Raw genomic sequence first — 23,001 nt, forward strand, 5'->3', positions numbered from 1 at the left:
AGGAGAGAAAAAAGTTTTTAGTGACAAAGGCAAACACTTAGTAGAAGCAACATAAACACTTAGTATCAACCTATTAAAATGCAAGTAGAAGGGTCACAACATTAAAAGGAAGATCATGCATAATTGCAACAATAAATTAATGGATACATACACACAATAGTGAAAAATATAAATGTAGAGGGGATAAGTAAAAATGGTAGAGATTTTAGAATGTGTTTGAACTTAAAGAACAACCATCTTACAATAGACTGCTATAAAATTGGTCATATTTATATGAAGTACATGGTAACCACAAACCAAAAATTTATAAAGATATACAAGAAATAAAGGGAAACTAATTCAAACCTAACACTATAGGAAGTCATCAACATACAAGAGAAGAGAGCAAGAGATATAAGAAAAGAGAGCAATAAGAAAGGAATAGAGAACTACAAAAACAATCAGAAAAGAAAGAACAAAATGGTTATAGCTACTTAACTACCAATAATTACTTTAAATGAAAATGGACTAAGTGCTCCAGTCAAAAGACAGATTGAATGGTTGAAAAACCAAGGCTTGGACATATGCTGCCTAGTAGAAATCCAGTTCAGATTGAAAGATACATAAACTGAGGGTCAAGGGATGGAAAAGATATTTCACACAAGTAAAAACAAACAAACAAAAAAGTAGAGTAGCAATACTTACATCAGACAAAATAGTCTTTAAAACAAAGTAAGAGTGCTTGCTTTGGCAGCACATATACTGAAACTGGAATGATAAAGAGAAGATTGGCATGGCCCCTGCACAAAGACGATATGCAAATCCATGAAGCGTTCCATTAAAAAGAGAGAGAGAGATAGAGACAAAGGAGGACACTACATAATAATAAGGGATTAATCCAACAGGAGGATATAAGTCTTATAAATATATGCACACCCAATGTGCACCTGAATATATAAAGCAAATATTAACAGACATAAAGGGAGAGATCAACAGTGACACAGTCATAATAGATAATTTTAACACCCCACTGACATTAATAGATTATTCAGACAGAAAATCAATAAGGAAACAGTGGCCTTAAAAGATACATTAGATCAGATAAAATTCATTGGTATTCTTAGGAAGTTTTACCCGCAAGAAGAAGAATGTACATTCATTTCAGGTGTGCATAGAACATTTTCTAGGAATAGCAACATGTTAGGCCACAAAACAAATCTCAATAAATTTAAGAAGATTGAAATCATACCAAGCTACTTACCAAATCACAGTGCTATAAAACTAGAAATCGATTACAAGAAAACTGAAAAAACCCATAAACATATGGAGTTTTATGTTTATGGGTTTTTAACCCATACTGGGTTATAACCCCATATGGGTCATTTAACCCCATATGGGTTATTTAACCCTAAATAACATGGTACTAAACAATGAATAGGTTTACAATGAAACCAAGGGAAAAGTCAAAATATACTCTAAGAAAAATGAAAATGAAAACACAATGATTCAAACTCTATGGGACACAGACAAAGCAGTTAGAAGGGGGATATTTACAGCAATTCAGGCCTATCCCCAAGAAACAAGAAACATCTCAAATAAACAATCTAATCTTATACTTAAAAGAAGTAGAGAAAGAAGAACAAAGTGCAAAGTGGATAGAAGGAAGGAAATAATAAAAATCAGAGTGGAAATAAACAAAATAGAGTTAAAGAAATCAATAGAAAAGAACACTAAAACCAAGAGCTAGTTCTTTTAAGAAAGGTAACCAAAATTTTTCTGGCTGGGTGGCTCAGTTAGTTGGAGTAATGTCCAATATACAAAAAGGTTGTGGGTTCAATCCCTGGTCAGGACACATACCCAGGTTGGGAGTTTGATCCCTGGTAGGGGCATGTGCAGGAGGCAAACAACCAATGTTTCCCTCTGACTTTGATGTTTCTCTATGTTTCTTCCTTTATCTCTCTTAAAAATCAATAAACATACCATCAGATAAGGAATAAATAAACAAACTGGTAAACAAAATTGATAAAACGTTAGGCAGAATGAAGAAAAAAGACAGGATTCAAATAAGTAAAATTGGAAATGAAAGAGGAAAGTGACAACTGACACCATAGAAATGCAGAGAGAATTATGAGAAAATACTGTAGACAATTACATGCCAACAAATTTAACAATCTGGGAGAAAAGAATATATTTCTAGAAGCATACAATCTTCCCAGACTGAATGAAGAAGAAACAGTAAATCCGAACATACTATAACTACTAATTAAATTGAGTTAATAATTTTTAAAAACTCCTAACAAACAGCCCTGGCTGGTATAGCTCAGGGGACTGAATGTGGGCCTGTGAACCAGAGGATCACAGTTTGATTCCCCGTCAGGGCACATGCCTGGGTTGCAGGCCAGTTCCCAGCAGGGGATCCACAAAAGGCAACCATACATTGATATTTGTCTCCCTCCATACATCGATATTTGTCTCCCTCTTCCCTTCCCTTCCCTTCCCTTCCCTTCCCTTCCCTTCCCTTCCCTTCCCTTCCCTTCCCTTCCCTTCCCTTCCCTTCCCTTCCCTTCCCTTCCCTTCCCTTCCCTTCCCTTCCCTTCCCTTCCCTCCCTCCCCCTCCCCTCCCCTCCCCTCCCCTCTAAAGATAAATAAATGAAATCTTAAAAAAAAATCTCCTAACAAACAAATGTCTTGTACCCTTCCCTCCCCTCCCCTCCCCTTCCTTCTAAAGATAAATAAATGAAATCTTAAAAAAAAAAAAAAAGCTTCTAACAAACAAATGTCTTGTACCAGCTGGTTTTACAGGTGAACTTTTTCAGACATTCACAGAAGAATTAGTACCTATCTTTCTAAACTGTCCCAACAAACTGAGGAGGAGGGAAGGCTTTCCTATTCATTTTATGAAGTTTGAATCATGAACTTATGAAGTTTTATTAACTCAGTCCTGATAATAAAACCAAACAAATACACTAAAAAAATTATTGGCCAATATCCCTGATGATCAGAGATGCAAAAATTCTCAATAAAATATTAACAAATCAAATTCAGCAAAACATTAAAAAGATCATGTTAGTTGGTCCAAAGGTTGTGGGTTATTGTTAAGCAGATTAAAAAGATCATGCAAAATGAACAAGTAGGATTTTTTTCCCTGGACCACAATATCAACAAAAAAATCAGACTGACACATCACATAAACAAAATGAAGCATAAAAATCATATGATCACACCAATTGATGCAGTGAAAGCATTTGACAACATCTAACATTAATTTACAATAAAAATTCTGAGCAAAGTGTATGTAGATGGAGTATACCTAACATAATAGAGACCATCCATAACAAGCACATAGTTAAGATCATACTCAATGGTGAAAAATGGAAACCTTTTTCTTTTGCTCAGGGACAGAGAATTATGTACACTTTCACCTCTTTAATCAACATAATATTGGAAGCCCTAGCTGCAGCAATCAAATAAAGAGAAAAAGAAAAATTGATAAAAGACATCCAAATTAGAAAGGAAGAAGTAAGTCTGTCACTATTTGCAGTTAACATATATAGATAACTCTAAAGATTCAACCAAAAAAAGATTAGATTAAATGAATTCAGTAAAAATATAAAATTCTTATTCAGATATAAGTTGCATTGTTATACACCAACAATGAACCATCGGAAAGTGAAATTACAATATTATGAAAAAGAATAAAATACCTAGGAATAAATTTAACTAAGGAAGTAAAAGACTTGTACTCAGAAAACTACAAGACATTGTTACACAAGGGAATACTGCACTGCAGAAAGAAGGAAGGATCTCCTACCCTTTGCAACAGCATGGATGGAATTGGAGAGCATTATGCTAAGTGAAATAAGCCAGGTGGTGTGAGACAAATACCATATGATCTCACCTGTAACTGGAACCTAATCAACAAAACAAACAATCAAACAAAATGTAATCAGAGACATTGAAATTAAAAACAAACTGACAGTAACCAGAGGAAAGGTCAGAGGGGAAAATGGGGGTGGGGAGGGAGAAGGGTTTTTAGGAACTACTCTAAAGGACACATGGACAAAACCAAGGGTGGGGTGGGATCAGGGGAGGAAGATGGGGATGGCTGGGGTGGGGGGAAATGGAGACAACTGTACTTGAACGAAAATAAAGAAGTTAAAAAAAGAAATCTATAAGACATTGAAAAATATTAAAGAAGATGCAAATAAGTGGAAGCACACACCACGCTCATGGATAGGAAGAATTAACATTGTTCCAATGCCCATAATACACAAAGAAAAATACAGATTAAATGCAATCCCTAAAAAAATGGCAGTGTTCACAAAACAAATAATCCTAAAATTTACACAGAACCACCAATGACCCACAATAGCCATGGGAATTTCAAAACACAAGAACAAAGTTGCAAGTATAGTGCTATCTAATACCAAACTACACTATAGGACTACAGTTATCAAAACAACATGATACTGGCATAAAAACAGACACATAGATCAGTGAAACACAATAGAGAACCCAGAAATAAACCCATACCTATATGGTCAATTAATCTATAACAAAGTAAGCAAGAATCTACAATAGGTAAGAACAGTCTGTTCAAGGAATGAGGTTGGGAATACTGGACAGACACATGCAAAAGTGAAACTAGATCACTTTGTTACACTATGTAAAAAATAAACTAAAAATGGATCAAATACTTAAATGTAAGGCCTGAAACCATAAAACTCCTAGAAGAAAACATAGGCAGTAAACTCTCTGACATTGCTCTTAGCACTATATGTAGATTTTTGAAATGTCTCTCCAGGCAAGGGGGAAACAAAAGAAAAATAAACAAATTAGACTATATTAAAATAAAAAATACCATCAACAAAGTGAAAATACAACCTACTGAATGGGTGAAGATATTCATCAATGACACATCTGATAAAGGGTAAAATCCAAAATATATAAGGAACACATATGACTTAAGGCCAAAAAACAATCCAATTTAAAAATTGGCAGAGGACATGAACAGACACTCCTCCCAAGAAAGCACACTAATGGCCAATATATATATGAAAAGATGCTCAACATCACTACTCATCATGGCAATTCAAATTAAAACTACAATGAGATATTACTTTGACAGAAACAAGTGTTGATGAGAATGTTGAGAAAGCAACTCTTGTGCTCTGTTGGTGGGATTGTAAACTGATATAAAACTCTGGGAAAAACAATATGGAAGGTTCTCAAAAATTTAAAAATAAAACTATCTTCTGATAAACAATTCAACTTCTGGGTATTTATCAGAACACTTAAATATTAACTAGAAAAGAGCTATGCACCTCCATGTTCATTGTAGCATTATTTACAATATTCCTGATATGGAAGTAATCTAAGTGTCCACCAACAGACAACTAGCTAAAGAAAATGTGGTACATATATACAATGGAATATTATTCAGCCACAAAAATTAAAGAAATATTACCGCTTGTGATAGCACTGATTGACCCAGAGACTATTGTTCTAACTGAAATAAATCAGACAGAGAAAGACAAATATCATTTCTCTTCTATGTGGAATCTAAGGAACAAAATAAACAAAACAGAGAATCATAGAAAACAGATTGATGGGTGCCAGAGGGGAGGGAGTTGGGGGACTGGGTGAAAAAGACAAAAAGATTAAAGAGTACATATTAGTAGTTACAAAATAGATATGGGGATGTAAAAGCCTGGGGAATATAGTCAATAATATTGTAATTACTTGGTATGGTGTCAGGATGGTACCAGACTTATTCAGTGATCACTTCAAACATTATGTAAATGTCTAATCACTATATTGTATACCTAAAACTAACATAATATTGTATGTCAACTGTAATTGTAAAATAAATGTACAGGAGAGAGATGCACAAGGTAGATCTCTAAGGCATCTAAGAACAAGTGTAGTGTGTGATAATGGGAAGGTTATTTCCCTTCATAGGCATCAATTTCTTATCTTGTTGGGGTGGTACTGACAGATTTCTAGACCTTAATAACTCTGAATTTTCTTATTAAGGGTGATTATTGCATCAGCTCCATCTTTATTTATCATTTCTGCTTAAGGCATTGTATTGTAATACAGTACATTGTCCTGTATTATCCTGTAATACAGAATAATAACATTGAAGAGGACACAGTCCTTGTTGTTGAAGATTTTAAAATTCTAAAGTAAGAAGCTAATATGTATTACCCTGTGCTAACCACTGAGATGACCCAGCCTTGCTTTCAGGAACTCTTTCTGAAGAGGCTGACTGATACTCAAGAGATGAGAGGAAACCTGAGGTTGGTGAACCGTAGGGATGGGTATTTCAGGCAGATGGAACAGCATTGAGACTTTGGAAAGAAAGTTTAAGGAGGGTGAAATAGAGTAAGAAATGAAAGGAAAACAAGAAAGAGTTGGAATCACATGGTTGCTGTCCTTTTCCTCTAGCCTCCTCGTAGTCCCACACAAATGGCAAGAACACTTATCTATCAACAACTGAATCTAAAAATCAAACTGAGCAAACAAGAAGAACAGAGACAGAATCACGGATATGGAGAGTGTTTTGATAGTTACCAGATGGGGAGGAGTGGGGGGAATGGATGAAGAGGTGAGGGGATTAAGCAGTACAAATAGGTAGTTACAGAATAGCCATGGGGATGTAAAGTACAGTATAGGAAATGGAATAGCCAAAGAGCTTATGCGCATGACCCATGGACATGAACAATTGTGGGAGGATTACCTGGGGGAGTGGGGGAAGCTGGGTGAAGGAGGGCAAAGGGGGGAAAACTCAGGACAATTGTAATAGAATAATCAATAAAAATAATTTAAAAAGTAAAAAATAACTGAATAAAATCCATAAGAGCCCTTTATTTCATCATCATAATAATGATTTTCATTTCTGACATGCACCAGCATGAACTCAAATGTTATTCATGAAAATTAGGGTTAGTTCTTTAAAATTCTACTCAGTTCTACAGGTTATAGTGAGTTTGTATTTTCCCAATGGTTTTCATGCTTAAAAGAAAAAGTAATGACAAACAACCATTGGAACTGCTAGGTGCACTAGCCCCATGCTAGATTTCATGACACACCTCCTTGGCAAACCACGGATGCTAGAGAAATCGGTATGGGTGTGAAAAAGAGCACAGTATTTCACTGTTATCATGCACTGCTGAGATGAAAGAGAAGGTGTATGAGCCTATTGATATGTTTATTTTTCTTCTTGGAATGATTCATTTAAGAAACAGTTATAGGCAGGGTGTTCTAAGTCCAAAGTTTGATCATGGAGTTTTAGAACTTAACAACATATGCAAAATTTATGAGAAGTGTTACATTGCTAACTCCCAGTTCATATAAGATGCTGTTATACCTGGAATTCAATTTACTAATGGGGAAATTGAGGCACATTGGGATAAACACTAAAAAAACAAACATGAAAAGAATTTCTTAGTCAGATAAAGAGGGCATGGTGGATAACAGCCACTGGGATCTCAAGAACTTCAGAACACATCTTGGAAAAATAGGTATCATTATAATCCCCTTTTCACAGATAAAAGAACTGAGGCTGTGAAGTAATTTGTCCAAGGTCATGGAACTTTTACATTGCAAAGTCAAGACTTAAACTTGATGCATCTGATGTGTACCTCTGTGCTTCAGTCTGATACCAACAGTACAGAATGCTTCTGAGAGTGCTATTGCTTGTGGACACAGTCACTGTTCAAACAGTCCACAGTACAATTTTGATAAGGAAAAAAACATAGCGTTGCTGTTTACTCACCCTTACCCAATTTTTCTACATGTCATAGCTGCCCTAGATCATGGTAGGAAATGAATTTTGCACCAGTGTGTCAAGGTTTTCTGAAAGCAGCATTTAGTCATACCTGTATTTACAGTTTATCAGCTTTCTCTTTTACATTTAGGAACTCAGTGGAGGAAAGTAGAATAACTTGTCCTTGATTTACCAAAAAAATTCTTGAGAGTTGGCCTCTCTGTGGCTTAGTTTGTTTGCTTTTTTAGCTTTTAAACTAAGAAAATGTTGGAGATTTTTTAATATGCAGATCCTAGACCCCATGGTAAGTGACTTTGATTCAGTAGGTCTATATTGGAGTCTAGGGAATCTGCATTTTTAAAGCTCTAGAAATATAATGGTCAAAGCAATCTTGAGAAAAAAAAAACAAGGCTGGGGGCACCACATCCCTTGGTTCCAAACTATACTACAAATCTACATTAAACAAAACAGTATGGTATTGGAATAAAAAGAGAAACAGAAATCAATGGAACAGAAGAGAGCCCAGAAATAAAAACACACATATAGTCAATTAATTTATGATAAAGGAGACAAAGATATACAATAAGAGAAGGACAATCTTTTCAATAAATGCTGCTGGGAAAATTGGACAGACACACGGAAAAGAATAAAACTGGATTACTGTCATATACCAATATAAAAATTAACTCAAAGTGTATTAAAGATTTGAATATAAGACCTGAAATCATAAAACTCTTAGAAGAAAATATAGGCAGTATGTTTCTAGACATTATTTCTAGTGATTTTTTTTGGACAAGACTCCAGTGGCGAAATCAACATAAGTAAAAATAAACAAATAGGACTACATCAAACCCCCAAAAAGCTCTGCACAGTGAACAAAATTAGCAACAAAACAAAAGAAATCCTAAGAATTGGAAGAGATATTTGCAAATCATTTATCAAATAAAAGATTACTATACAAACTACATAAAGAATTCATACAACTCAATAACAAAATAATAAACAATCTAATTTTTAAATGGGCAGATAATCTGAATAGACATTTTCCCAAAGAAAACATTTGCATGGCCAACAGACACACAGAAATATGCTCAACATCACTACTTATCAGGAAAATGAAAATCAAAATCACCTCATACCTGTTAAAATGGCTGTTATCAAAAAAGACAAGAAACAAGTAGTGTTTGTGAGGATGTAAATAAAAGGGGCACCCTCATGTACAATTGGGGAGATGTAAATTGGTGTAACCTCTATGAAGAACAGTATGGAAGTTCTTCAAAAAATAAAAAATAGAAGTAGCATATGATACATCAATTCTACTTCTGGAAAAGCTATGCGCAACTCTATGTACAATGCAGCATTATTTACAACAGCCAAGATATGGAAACAATGCAAACATACATCAATTGATGAATGGATAAAGAAAATGTCATATGTATATTTACAGTGAAACATTACTTGGCCCTGAAAAAATAAATAATATTGCTATTTGCAACAACCTGGATGGACCCAGTGAGTATTATGCTAACTGAAAAAAGTCAGATAGGGAAAGACAAATCATCCCGTACAATCTCTGTGGTCCAGTTCTCTCTCTGACAAAGTAGGAATAACAGTAGGACACAGCTGAAGGGTTTCTGTGAGGACCATGGTATTTGTCTTTCCCTATCTGACTTTTTTCAGTCACATGTAGAATTTAAAACAAAACAAAACAAACAAACAAAACATAACTTATACTCATAGATACAGAGAACAGATTGGTAGTTATCAGAGGGGAGGAGTAATGGTGAGATTGAGGCAAAAATGGGTAAAAGGGTCAAGAGGTACACACTTCCAATTATAAAATAAGTAAGTCATGGGTATGTAATGTATTGCTTGAAGAATACAGTAATATTGTACTAACTCTGCATAGGGACAGATGGTAACTACACTTACCGTAGAGATCATTTCATCATACATATAAATGTCAAGTCACTATGCTATACACATGAAACTACTATTGTATGCCTATTATACTTTAATAAAAATCAGGCTTCCTAACCATCATCCTCTACCAGCTTCCTGGAAGCAACCACTTCAAACACTTTTAATACTTTCATCTGGTATTTACTCATTTCCAGAATTCACCAGTGCTATTAAGATAACTTACAAAGTGTCTGGGCCCTTACAACTCACATCTCAGAGTGGCTCTGGTGTTTCACATTAGCTATCAAACAAATATTATTAAGAACCTGTTAGCTGAAGAAAAACAACATTTGTTAAACCCCTACTAGGCACAAGGTTCTTACATACAATATCTCCTTGAATATTTACTATTACCTTATGAAGTAGGTACTTCCCCAGGCTACAAGTTTATAAGGGATAGACGTAGCTTTTGAATCCAATCCTATTTAACCAAAAACCCAGTGCCTGTCTCAGTAAAGCAAAGTGCAGAACTCTGTAGTGGAACCTCTGACCTCTAAGAGCTTCCTGTTTGGAAAAAAATGCTCAGAAAATAGGAAAAATTCTTTGGAGCAGCTCAGTAAGTGGGACTTATCCTACCTGTGTTACTGCACATTTCCTGTAGTCTGGCCAAGTATGAGGCACTGGAGATAGCATACAAATGTCTTTCTGCTCCATCATCCTAGTCTCTTGGCTACAGAGAAGGCAGAATGAGAGAATGTGGACAGTGAAGACATTGAGGAACTGGTGACACAAGACTTGGGCCCCAAGCCTGAGGACAAACTGAAACAGAAAAACTCATACAATGCTACTCAGTCCGGAAAGTCCCCAGTTATGTACTAATAAGTAGTAAACCAATTAAAGACTACCAAATGTACCTGAATGGCAATTGGAAAGCCTCTCAATATGCCACTTCCCAAAATCATCCTCTAATAGAAAAACGTCATCCTAGAACACTGAACCAAAGAATGTCATAAATCTCGCCTTTCTTTTCATGAAATGCACTCCTCCACTCTTCTTTCAGATCCCTTCTAGTCTTTGCTGGAAGACTGACTTCCTTACCATGGTAACTTCTGAGTATACAGCTTTGATGAATTCTACAGGTGATCTGCTTCTTGATGACATGCTCAAAACACTCACCAAGTTTAAACATTCAGTATACAAACATTAATGAGTCTCTGCTCCGTCTTATTAGATGGCAACTCCAGAAGAAGTGATGATGGACGACGGAACTCAGATTTACTCATGTCAAGGGGAGGGTATGGACTGAAGTGGTTATATTCTAGCTTTGGGGTCTGACTCCAAGCTATGTGACCCTGCGCAAGTTACATAGTCTCTCTGTGGTCCAGTTCTCTCTCTGACAAAGTAGGAATAACAGTAGGACACAGCTGAAGGGTTTCTGTGAGGATTAAATGACCCATATCCAGAAACATCAATAGGATGTGTAGGCAATAGCAAAGAGCATAGGTTTGGCACAGCATAAAAAGAAATCCATGAGTCCATACTGATACAAATGAATACTAGAATAAATAAAGAAATGTGGGGGAAGGTAAAGCTCTTCTCAGAGTAGAATCTAAACTAAAATATGTAGAAAAAGATAGAACTAAATAATCGCCATTTTGCAACCATCAGAGTAATAATGGACTCAAGCAATAATTACTAACAGATGCTAAAACTAGCAGATAAAATTGTAATGAAATGAGGAATGGACTATAAATCTATATATCTTTATCAAGACTAGCAAATGGCAAAATATACATGGTGAATCTGGGTAAAGGATATTTGTGAATTTGGGGGTAGTATTCTTAGAACTTTTCTACATATTTGATTTGTCAAAATTAAAATTTAAAAAAGGAGGGAGGGAAAGAAAGAAGGAAATTAGCAGCAATAGTTGCCCAGTTCTGCTACATTGTACCATTTCCCCCCATGATAACAAGCTCCAGAACAAGTAAGTTTTTTTAAAAAATCTAAAATAGTACTTAATGAAGTGGGGACAAGAGAGAGAATGGGTTTGAATCCCATTTCCACTTGTTATCAGATCTGTGACCAGGAGCAAGTTCCTTAATCTCAGTGTGCCTCAGTTTCCTTTTCTGCAAAATGTGGATTTTACACTTCTACCTACTGGAAAATATTGCTATGGAGACTAAATTCGCCCATATTTGTAAAGTTTTTGGCATGCATTAAGCATATTTGCTAGTTCGTTTTACTTTGTTATTTTAAAAATTGATTTGAGAGAGGGAGAGAAAGAGAAAGGGAGGGAGGGAAGGGGGAAAGAGAAAGAGAGAGAGAAGGAGAGAAGTAGACATCAATTTCTTGTTCCTCTTATTTATGCATTCATTGGTTGATTCATGTATGTACCCTGACCTCCTGTAACCGTGGCTATCAGGAAGACACTCAAGCCAAGTAGCTACTTGGCCAGGGACATAGTAATTTTTATTGCATGCCTGGTGTTTAGAGTTGGCAGCCTGCAAATGTTGTTATGGTTATGACAGGGCTATAAATCCTTCAATAGTTTTGCATTAATACTCCGTTAAATTAATACTTGCATTAAAACAAAATCTTACTAAGATGTAAGCAGGGGTGCCCAACCTGCAGCTGGCTGGCTGCATGCAGCTCAGGATGGCTGTGAATGCAGTGCAACATAAAATCACAAATTTACTTAAAACATGTTTGTGTGTGTGTGTGTGTGTGTGTGTGTGTGTGACTACATATTGAAATGTATTCAATGTGTAGCCCAGGACAAGTCTTCAGTGTGGCCCAAAAGGTTGGACACCCCTGAAGGGCTGAAGGGTTCCCCCCAACTTCACCAGACCCATTTGCTTCTCCCCTATTACTTCAAGTCTCAGCTCAAAAGTCCCCATACTCCAGACTAGCCTCCGTGACCCAGGAACAGACGGGAGGTTACTTGGTTGAAGAGGTCAGCCCAGGCCCCTCCCTCCATCCCTCACTACAAGGAGTAATAGTTGTTTGTCTGTTGGTCAGTTGAATCCCCATGACCACAGGACTCGGGATCGTCTTTCGTTCACAAGCACATTCCTGGTGGCACAGTGACAAAGACACCCCTCCTCTGAAAGCTAAAAGTGGACTTGGGAACTTGGAGCCAGGGCTGGGGGACTGAGGGACTGAGGGAGGGCTTGCCTGATCGATCCACCAGCTGGCCCCAGAACCAGGTGCTGCCCAGGGACGTGTCTGCACCCAGGGCGCGGGCACGTGGGAGGGGAGGAGCTTAGTGGAGGCGGACGGCCAGGGCCGCCTCCTTCCACTTCCCCCACCGGCACCTCGCACCGTTCAATACCCGCGCGGGCGATCCGGTCTAAGATGGCGTCCCCGGCGGCAGCGCAGGCCCAGTCGGTTCTGCGAGTCTTGGCGCCACGGCCCCGGCTTCTAGCTGTCAGGTCGCAGGTGAGCGGGCCGGCAGGGGGTGCACGCAGAGCACTGGTGGGGCGCCCGCTTGCCTGGCCCTCTTGTCTCCCCGTCCTGTTTCTGCCCTGGTGTGCGGCAGCGCGGTGCTGCGCGGGCGCCCCGAAGAACCTTGCACCCTCCGCTCTGGCGTGGGCCCAAGGGATGAGGGGGGCGACAGGTCACTGCCCCAGACTAGGAGCCACTCAGGTGTCAGCCACCCCAGCGTCAGTCCCCGAGCTCTCACGGAAGGCGCGGTATGGGCGCAGCGTGCAAGTTGAGGAAGTTTCTCCCATTGCATTTTGGAGTCCCGAGGTTTTTACTCGCTTTACAGTTAAGATTTTGAAACGTCTCTACTTCTGAGCGCTTTTATTAAGCCATGTGTAAACTTGCCTGGAAACCCGTCTCCGCCTGACTTTTCTATAGCCTACCTGCTTTTGCAGACCTGCAGTCGGCGAGCTAGGGGAGTGCTCTCCCCTCTCCCGCCTTTCAGTGAAAACCAGTCTCGTCACTAAAACACATCAGAGTATTGGCCATATCCACTTTCTCCTTGTTTATAGGGAGTAAAACCCCAAGAGGGCCACGGGTGGATGCTGAATTATCTGTTGTTGGAACTTGGCCTCCAGTAGAGTTTTACTTTTGGGGGATGGCAAGAGTCAGAAGGCCTTCGTGGAGTTAGGAGTTGGTAATGGCTCTTGGAGAAATCACTCAACTATTTGACTTTTTATTGCCCATAGATGCCCATAGATCAAGGGTGTCAAACTCATTTTCACCAGGGGCCACAACAGCTTCATGGTTGCCTTCAAAGGGCCGAGTGTAATTTTAGGACTGTATAAATGTAACTACTCCTTAACAGATAAGTGAGAGCTCAGAGCTGGCTGCTGGGTAGAAACAAGGTGCCGGGCCAGATAAAACAAGGTGGAGGGCCAGATTTGGCCAGTGGGCCTTGTATTTGCCACCTGTGCCATAGATAATCTCTCTTCCCTTTTTAAGAAAGGACAGTGTGGGGCTCGGCCACAGCAGTGCAGCATATTTGTCCATTTTCCCATTTCTGATTGGTGAGAAGCAAGTTATCACCTATGCAATTTTAACCACAATATATATAGTTTTTAAGAACACTTAGAGATAGTTACTAACGATTTTGAGTTACTCTAAACTTTGGCTAATTTTGACATCTGTGAGGTTTTTTTTTCTCTTTTCATTTCCTGACTCTTCACTTCTCTCTTTTTGTTAATATAAATTTAAAAGGTGTTAATACTTATTACTGTAATATCTTTAATAGGCACTTGACAGTATGGTGGGATAGCAAAAGAAATGGTGGTTTTGTCTAAATAAAATCACTAATTGTTGTAATAGAGTAAGGAGGATATTTCCAGGTGATCAAGCCTTACTCATTATTTAGGTGTGACAAAAAGTTGGAACTGTGGAACTGTGAGTGTGGACTTGCATTGATGAGAAATATGGGGCCTAGGGCATGAACACTCAAGCAAAGGAAATAATTGTACAGAGAAACATAGGTGTTTAGCTGAACTGCAGGACTTCTTGCTTGCCTAACCAAGAAATGGGAGTTTGAACACAATCCTTTAGAGAATCTGATTGTGGAGAGATACCCTTGTTTGACCAACTGCATTTGGTAAACTTAATTTGCATACTTATGAATGATTTATTATCTTCTAAACAGAAGGCTTAGAAGATGAGAATAATTTTTTAAAGCCAGAATTGTCCAAGAACCAGAAAACGGGCATTAGTGAGCATCTAGCCCAATCAGTGCATTTCACAGGTAGAAAAATGGAGGCCTAAAGAAGTTCAGTGACTTGTTCAAGGTTATAGAAAAAGTTTATGACAGAGCTGATTGCAGAATAAAGGCTTACTTTTAAGTTTCCCTTATACCAGGCTGTTGCTTTGTGAGTGTAGTTTTGCTCATGAAATGCATTATGCATTCATGTACATTAGTGCACATACCACTAGACACTATATTACATCTTTAAAGTCACCAACACTGCTATACAGTTTTACTTTTTTCTTTATAAAAATGTCTTGGAATTTGCAAAAAAATGGGTGAGTATTGCTCCTGACTTTAAGGAACTCTTCAAATTCTTGAATGCTTCCCCTAAATCTGCTTGGACACGCACCTATGCATTCCCTTGCCTGTGGCATATGTTACGATTGAACGTCACCCACTTTTCTCACAAAACTTAAGAATCCTCACCAAGTGTCACAGAAATCTGTTGTCATTCTTAGCTCAGACCTGTTTTGTACCAGGCCTAGTGTAAAACTGTTAGGCATACAGACATAAAAGACTCAGTGTCTACTTTGAGAAGTAACTTTAACCACTCTCAGGAAGGTGTCCATAGAGTGACACTCTACCCCCTCCCTGTAGTGAAATTTAGCATTTGACACATTCCTAATGCTTAATGCCATTGAGATTTTTAAAAAAGATTTTATTTAGAGAGAGGGGAAGGGAGGGAGAAAGGGGGAATCATCGATGTGTGGTTGCCTCTCATGTGCCCCCTACTGGGGAGCTGGCCTGCAACCCAGGCATGTGCCCTGACTGGTAATTGAACCAGCAACCCTTTGGTTCACAGGCTGACATTCAGTCCACTGAGCCACAACTGCCAGGGCTGAAATTTTTTATTTCCTGTGTTCTTGGATTCACTCTTTTGATTTTTTCATTGCTTTTATATCCTTAAAGAGCCCCCTTTAGCCATTTTTTATTTTACATATATTATTGTATTTGGCTGATAGCTAGAATAGGACTGTTCCCAGCCCTGAGATTTGGAAGTTGGGAACAAGGTAGGCAAGACTCTTTGACCCTTGGCCACATGACACTTTAATGGAACTGAGGAAGGGCTAGCATGTACATAATGTACACATGTGTACAAAAACAATAGTGAAGATGATTTCAGCCAGTGATAGATGCTATGAAGAAAACAAAGCAGGGTCTCAGGATCTCAAATGAAGTAGTTTAGCCAGCAGAGTGGTATAGATTAGAAGATTAAGGAAAACTGATTTAACAAGGTAGTTTTTGTTGTTTGGTTTAATTTTTTATTGAATATAACACACATACTAAAAATGTGTATATTATAAGCACACAGCTTGATGAGTTCACAAACTGAACATGCCCAGGTAACCAAATCCAGATCAAGAAAATAATCATTTAGCAGTAACCCAGGGAGCCCTCTGGTGCTCCTAACTTACATTGCCTTCCCCCGGAAAAGGGTAACCCATCCCCTGACTTACACCAGTCATGCACTGGTTTTCCTCTTTGTACTTTATGTGAATGAAATTATATGACACACACCCATAGAACTCAACATTATGTTTATGAGATCCTGGAGGTGACTTTTTGATATTTGAGCTGAGACCTGAGGAATGAAAAGTAGCCAGCAGGGGAAACTCTGGGGAAGAGTGTATTATTAGGTAGGGAGGACAGCAAGCGCAAAGGCCCTGGGGTGGGAATGAGCTCAGAGTCCAGGTAGTTAAAGAGGGAGAAGGTGGTAGTGCAAGTAGTAATCTGAGAGGTCAGCAAGAGCCAGGTCAGGTGAATACTTGCAGAGTCTTATAAGGTGTTTTTAAGAGCTTAGAAGAGTGGCTTAGTGACTTGCCCAAAGTTACTCAACTAGTAAACAATAGCTGAATCTGAATCACAGTCCTGGCTGCCCAATGGTAGGCATTTTTCATTAGTGTGCTGTACACTCTACTAGGGATCTAGCTAGGTTGGCTTTGAAACTTTACAGGGCAAAGTTTAGTGAATTCAGCATTCCAGTAAGGATCTACATTGTTAGGCATCATCTCACAGACCCAAATCCTGGCAGATGCCACTTTGCCATGTCCAGATAACGAAGAGAACATGGTGCTGTGGTACATGGCAGCGTAATACAATGGACACAGCCTTGGTGGGCATGAGATGAACCCATTCCATCCCTCACATCTTAGAGGATGTCTTGGCTGAGGGCACCGAGTTTTAATGGTAGTTATAAGTATGGTATTGTTGCCTTTTCATACATTTCCCCTTTCATAATGGCTGGGTGAAGGTCACAGAGCTGTTCTGTTGTAAGAGGAGCAGAGGGAGACACTGTAGGAAGCACCGCTCCCCAGGTCTCCAGCTGTAGAGTCCTTGTAGTGTGCTTCTTCATAAAGCCCAGAGCTTCTGTCTAGGAACTTGGAGAGAAATGTGTATTGTTGAAGGAAAGTGCTTACTCTGCTCCTGTTCTATACTTCAAAATGGGTGGCCGCAGCTTAACTCTCTGCGCTTTCCAGAAGCAGGAGGCTTGAGAAGGATGCCAGCCTTTTAGAAGGGAAGAACTAAAGGTCATGTATAAGTTCTTATCTGCTAAACGAGGCTGTGAAGCTGCATTAGAAGTTGTGACTTAACCTATATCTGCCTTCTTGCCTAGAAAAAAATAGGCTTCTTTTCTTCTTTTTTTTTTAAAAGTAAAGTACAGGTACAATTTCTGCTGTTAGAAAATGAAATACAACTCAGATCATTTAGAGGCTAAACTATTGACCTTCTGTGTGGGGAAGATCCTTAACTGTTAGCTTCTCTGTGAAATTGGTTTTGTTTACTGTAAATTAAATATTTTTGTAATGCGTAGGTGATGAGCTCACAGAACCACAGGAGTGAGAACATTGCTGCCCTTGTACCCTGGCCCAGTTCTGCAGGCACAATGCCCAGAAAATCCCTGAAATATCTCGTATTTTGAGGAGGGAAAGAAATTACATAAGTAACTTCAGATCATTCGTCCAACTGTCTTTACTACTCAATCTGGACTTGTCAGTTGTTGCATCACTCATTGTTACTTGGTGGAAATGTTTTGTCTGAAGCATTTAAGAGATTTGTACATGTTTGAGCAAATGATAACATTAATACATTAATGAAATTTTGGGAAATAATACCGGGAGTTAGTCTGGTGAAGAAGGTGAAGGCAGGGAGGGCATTCCTGGTGGAGTAGACTGTGTGCAAAGGCTGAGGAGAGAACACAGGGAGTTAGAGGGGTCACTGCAAACAGTTCTCTGTGGAGAGTGCAGGTGAATAACAGGAGGAGGTGAGGAATGGTGATCTTTCAGAACTCTGCATGGCATAAACCTACATAACTAAAAGTCAAGCCAATATTATTTATTTAGTAAATGTTTTGTGAATACTTATCGTGTGCTCAGTGCTCTTTGTTGTAAACTCCTGATGGCAGAGAGTATGCTTATCTACTTCTTCACTGTAAACCCAGTGCTTAAGTTAAGAGAATGCTGGTACTTAGCCAATGAGTGTTGTATGACTGAGTGAACACAGAGGAACCTACACAGCTCCTGCTCTCAAGGGGCTCATAGTCAGGGGACAAAATTGGCATGTAAACCAGTAATCATATGGCAGCACTGTGAGTGATGCACAGGGGAAGCAGGAACAGGAGGAGCAGAAGCAGACTATGTCCTCAGTCTTCTAAGACACTGTGCTTGTTCTTGCATCTAGGCACTTGCTGTTCCTTCTCTCTGAAACATTGTTCTCTCTGAACTCATGCCTTGTTCTTTCCCTTCATTCAGCTCTCTGATTCAGTGTAAGTCTTCAGACAGGGCTTTCCCTAAGTATCTGACACATCTCTCCCCAGGAATATTTTCTGTCCCTCACTGTATACACTTTACCTGGTGGTTTATTATGTGTTTTTGTTTGTTTGTTTATTGCCTGTCTTCCACCTTCTCTCACATTTGTAAAAATTTAAGCTCTGAATGCAGATTTTTTTTACACTGCTATTCTCCTGCTGGCCTGACTACGTATTCAGCAAGCTTTTGGGGCCTAAGTGAATGAGTGGGGTACATAGAGAAGGAAGAGGCAGTTAAGTAACAGGAGAAGTTGAGGGATGATACAGATAATTTAGGCAAGTGAGGGAGGAAGGGGCTGTAAGAAGTCTAGTTGTGAAAGGGCTTTTGTAATAATGGGAGTATTCTTTCCTCTGTGACAGACCCTGTGCAAAACTGTTTCTGCACATTATTTCTTTAACCCATGTACAGTATTACTGCAAGAGAGATGGTATTGCCTTCATGTTGCATGCCAGGGAACGAGGCACAAGGGGTCACATAGTAACTTGCTTAAAATCACAGTGCAGCTAGTTACCTGCCTTATGCTGATAAGCCACTTATACTTTTAAAACATTAATGTAGATTGCCAAAGGATCCTGTTTGAGCTGACATTTGGTTACACTGATTGCTTACCTTTTCCCATCTCTTTGCCCCTGAGTTCCAGGTAACGTCAGTCATTTGGGTTTGTGTTGACTCAGGTGTACTAATCACCACTGAGCAGTTGTCCTTGCCAGGCCTTCATTCATCTCCCTCCTTCCCTGGCTTTGGCGTCTGGGAAACAGTAACAGAGGGGAAAGGAGAATGAGTACTGTGTTCAAATAGAACTAAGTTCAAATTCTGGTCCGCTTGGTTCTTGCTCTGCAAATTATTGAACTTGACAAAACCTCAATTAATTGTTCTCTTAAAGAGAATCATTCTCACAGATGGTTACTAAGATTAAACAAGATGATATATATGACATTTGGCATTATGATTATGGTGGGATCACAGTGATTTTTTTCTCACAGTGGATTTGAAGGTAAATTTACTTGCATTTTAAAAACTTTATTAAACTAGAATCATTTGCGTTCCTCAGATTTGATAAGCATTTATTGTTTGCTGCCATATAAGGGTTAGACCCTGGCTTGGTGTTTGCATATGTTTCATTTCATTTAATTCTTGTAACAACCATGTGAGACAGAGGTGGCTATTCTCAGTTTACATCTGGGGAACTGGAAGTTCACAGAGTTGAAGGCCTGCCTCTTGGGCCCCAGTCATCTCCATTGCTCCACAAATGGCATGAAGGTCTGTTGAGTTCCAAGGTGGAAGTGGGGAGAAACACACAGGGAGGGAGCTTGGTTGCATCATCCTGGATGTTTCTCATTTAAGAAACATTTGCATGTCATGGTGTTGACTTAGTAGTGATGGCTTCTGGACCTCATGTGCATTAGTAATTCAAAGCAGGGGACACCTACAGGACAGACTGTAGTCACAACGTGTACCAGAGGGCAAATGATGTATGCCTTCACTGTCTGCCCAACACGAAGCACTGCCTCCAGGGTTGCAGGAACTCGGGAGAAATTGGGGAGTGCATTGCTTTCCCCTGGGGACTTTGGGTGATGGTCATGGAGGATGTCCTGAGGATGTCCAAGGAGGATTTCCTGGTGTCCTGAGTCCAGACTTTGATCAGTGTGCTGATTATGTGGTTGGACTTTGCCCTTTTCTAGAAATGATTCCAAATGAATAGCACTTAGGCACTAGTCATGAAAGAATAGATTTCTAATGTTTGCCTCTAAGATTTATTTTTATTTAAAAAATTGGAAGGAGTTGGTGTAAAGGATGAATTGGTATTGGAGACATGGCAAAGCACAAGGAGTAGGTCTGTGCAAGCTTGGGTCCTGTGAGTGACAGCAGGCCGTATTTCTCCATGTACTTGCCACATTTCCCTCCCCAGGCTGTTAGTCCCATGGCTGTGACTCCGTGGTGCTGAGGAATCTCAGGAGGGCTGCCTTGTGGAGTTTAAGGTGAGGGGCTGTGAGAGGTGAGGCTGGAAACATAAGCAGGGGCAAAATTCTGCCTTTTAAAAACATTTTATTTATTTATTTTTAGCAAGGGGAAAGGCAGGAGAAAGAGAGGGAGTGAAACATCAATGTGTGGTTGCTTCTCATGCACCCCCTACTGGGGACCTGGCCTGCAACCCACGCATGTTCCCTGACTGGGAATCGAACTGACAATCCTTTGGTTCAAAGGCCAGCACTCAATCCACTGAGCTGCATTAGCCAGGGAAAAATTCTGCTGACTCTTGTGAGTCTGGAAATGGAATTAAGGTTTGGTCTGAGGGTAATGGAGGCCATTGAAGGGTTTTAGATGGTGTCAGGGCAGTTTGTGCTTTAGAGTACTCTTTCTTTCTTTTTAAGATTTTATTTATTTTATTTTTAGAGAAGGGAAAGGGGGGAAAGAGGCAAACATTAATATGTGGTTGCCTCCTGAGCACTCTCTATCGGGGACCTGGCCTGCAACCCAGGCATGTGCCCTGACTGGGAATTTAACCAGTGACCCTTTGGTTTGCAGGCTGGCACACAATCCACAGAGCCACACCAGCCAGGGCTAGAGTACTCTTTTTACGTGTAGTAGGGCAAGAGTTGGAGGAATGACAGAATGGAGATCATTTGAAAGACTTGCAACAACTCAGCACATTAGTAATTATGGCCAGGATAATAGGCATTCAGCAGGACTGGAGACTACCTGGGTTCAGATCTTGCTTTCAGGTTACCAAGTTACCGATTGGTAATTTCAGCACCAATTACCTTTGTGTTCTTTGATGCTTCCTTAACATTTTATTACAAGACTCACTTTATTCTTTTTTACATTTAAACATCTCTGAAAATTGAATGTGTTTGTATACTTGTGTCGTAGATTGGTTGACAGTTTTTCCCCTCCAATGCCACATAAAATGAGAGAATATAAGGGCTTAAACTAAAATTAGGGTGATTATATATTTTATTGTCAAGTTGGCATACTTCTGAGTGTGAACTTAAGTACTATGAATGATTATACCAGGACAACAGCTGTAATGAAACAAAGTGTGTCCCTGGAAAACAGGTACGTAGTCATGGAAGTAAAATGGACTCAATGGTGGTAATGGGATAGGAGAGGAACATTGACCTTATTAAGGGAACCCTGGACAGGACCCATGATTTCCCTGCTGGGTCCCCATTGCTGGCTCGCCATTGCTGACTTCTCCTATCCTTTGCCACATAGTAAAAGGTAACGAAGGTTGTTTACTGTCCCTGAGTAAGAGGGTGTGAGGAGACCTACTTGGACTTACCTTAAGGAAGGAAAAAATGTTTATTGAAACTGACACATTAGAATTCAAGACAAATTTTCCTTGATATTGGCTTCTCTGTGCCTTTTCTGTTCTGTTAACTGGTGCTTGCTTATGGTCACATCTTTTTATAACTTCTGTCGTCCATGACTTTGTCTGTTCACAGCCCAGTCCAGTCCCTTGTCTCCAACACATCATCCAGTTTCTGTCTCCGAGAAGGTTATAGTTCTAATAACAAGAAAAATCTCACCAGTCTATATTATCCTTTTGCACACAGGTTTGGGTTGCTGGGGTGCCTCTCACCAATGAACAAACTATAGATTTCAGGTTTCCATAATGCCCTCCTCCTCAGGTTTGACTAATTTGCTAGAGTGGCTCACAGAACTCAGAGAAACGTGTTACTTACTAGATTGCTGGTTTATTATAAAAGGATGTAACTCGGGAATTGCCAGATGAAAGGGATGCCTAGGGCAACGTATGTGGGGAGGGTTGTGGAGCATCTATTCTCTGAGCAGCCAGCCCCTCTCCCTAAATCTCCATGTAGTCACCCACCCAGAGGCTTCCCAAACCCCGTAGTTCTGGGGGTTTTGTGGAGGCTTCATTACATAGGCATAATTTGAAATCATTGGCCATTGGTGATTGAATCTCCAGCCCCACTCATCTCCCCTGAGATGAAGGGATGGGACTAAAAATCCCAACCCTCTAATCCAAGGGTGTCAAACTCATTTTCACTGGGGGCCACATCAGCCCCATGATTGCCTTCAAAGGGCCAAATATAATTTCTACTTATTAACAGTTAAGTAGTAGAGTCCTAAAATTATTTCAGCCCTTTGAAGGCAACCAGGAGGTTGATGTGGCCCCCTGTAAAAATGAGTTTGACACCACTGCCCTAATCCCTGTTTGGTTCCCCTGGCAACCAGCCCCCATCCTTAGTTTATTTAAAGACTTCTGAAGTTGCCTCATTAACATAACAAAGACATCTTTATCATACTTATGAAATCCATAGGGTTTTAGGAGTTCTGTACCAAGACCAGGGTTGAAAACC

At 39.5% G+C, this 23,001-nt stretch overlaps 1 protein-coding gene and 1 non-coding gene across 3 annotated transcripts in view; both read left to right on the forward strand.

The window, feature by feature from the left end:
• The first annotated feature begins 717 nt into the window (after nucleotides 1–717).
• LOC119049283 (U6 spliceosomal RNA) lies at nucleotides 718–824 on the forward strand. The gene has a single exon (XR_005082491.2). It is a non-coding gene; the product is annotated as a U6 spliceosomal RNA (small nuclear RNA).
• A 12,116-nt stretch (nucleotides 825–12,940) lies between these two features.
• Nucleotides 12,941–23,001, forward strand: part of SUCLG2 (succinate-CoA ligase GDP-forming subunit beta) — a 270,818-nt gene continuing 260,757 nt past the window's right edge. For both annotated transcript variants that reach the window (XM_053666541.1, XM_037145254.2), the window contains exon 1: nucleotides 12,941–13,090. In XM_053666541.1, coding sequence (XP_053522516.1) covers nucleotides 13,007–13,090 — 84 coding nt within the window. In that variant the 5' untranslated portion in view covers nucleotides 12,941–13,006. The remainder of the gene's footprint in view (nucleotides 13,091–23,001) is intronic.

This window comes from Artibeus jamaicensis, unplaced genomic scaffold (genome assembly GCF_021234435.1).
Source record: "Artibeus jamaicensis isolate MK-2021 breed Jamaican fruit bat unplaced genomic scaffold, CSHL_Jam_final contig_1157, whole genome shotgun sequence".
NCBI classification, from domain to species: domain Eukaryota; kingdom Metazoa; phylum Chordata; class Mammalia; order Chiroptera; family Phyllostomidae; genus Artibeus; species Artibeus jamaicensis.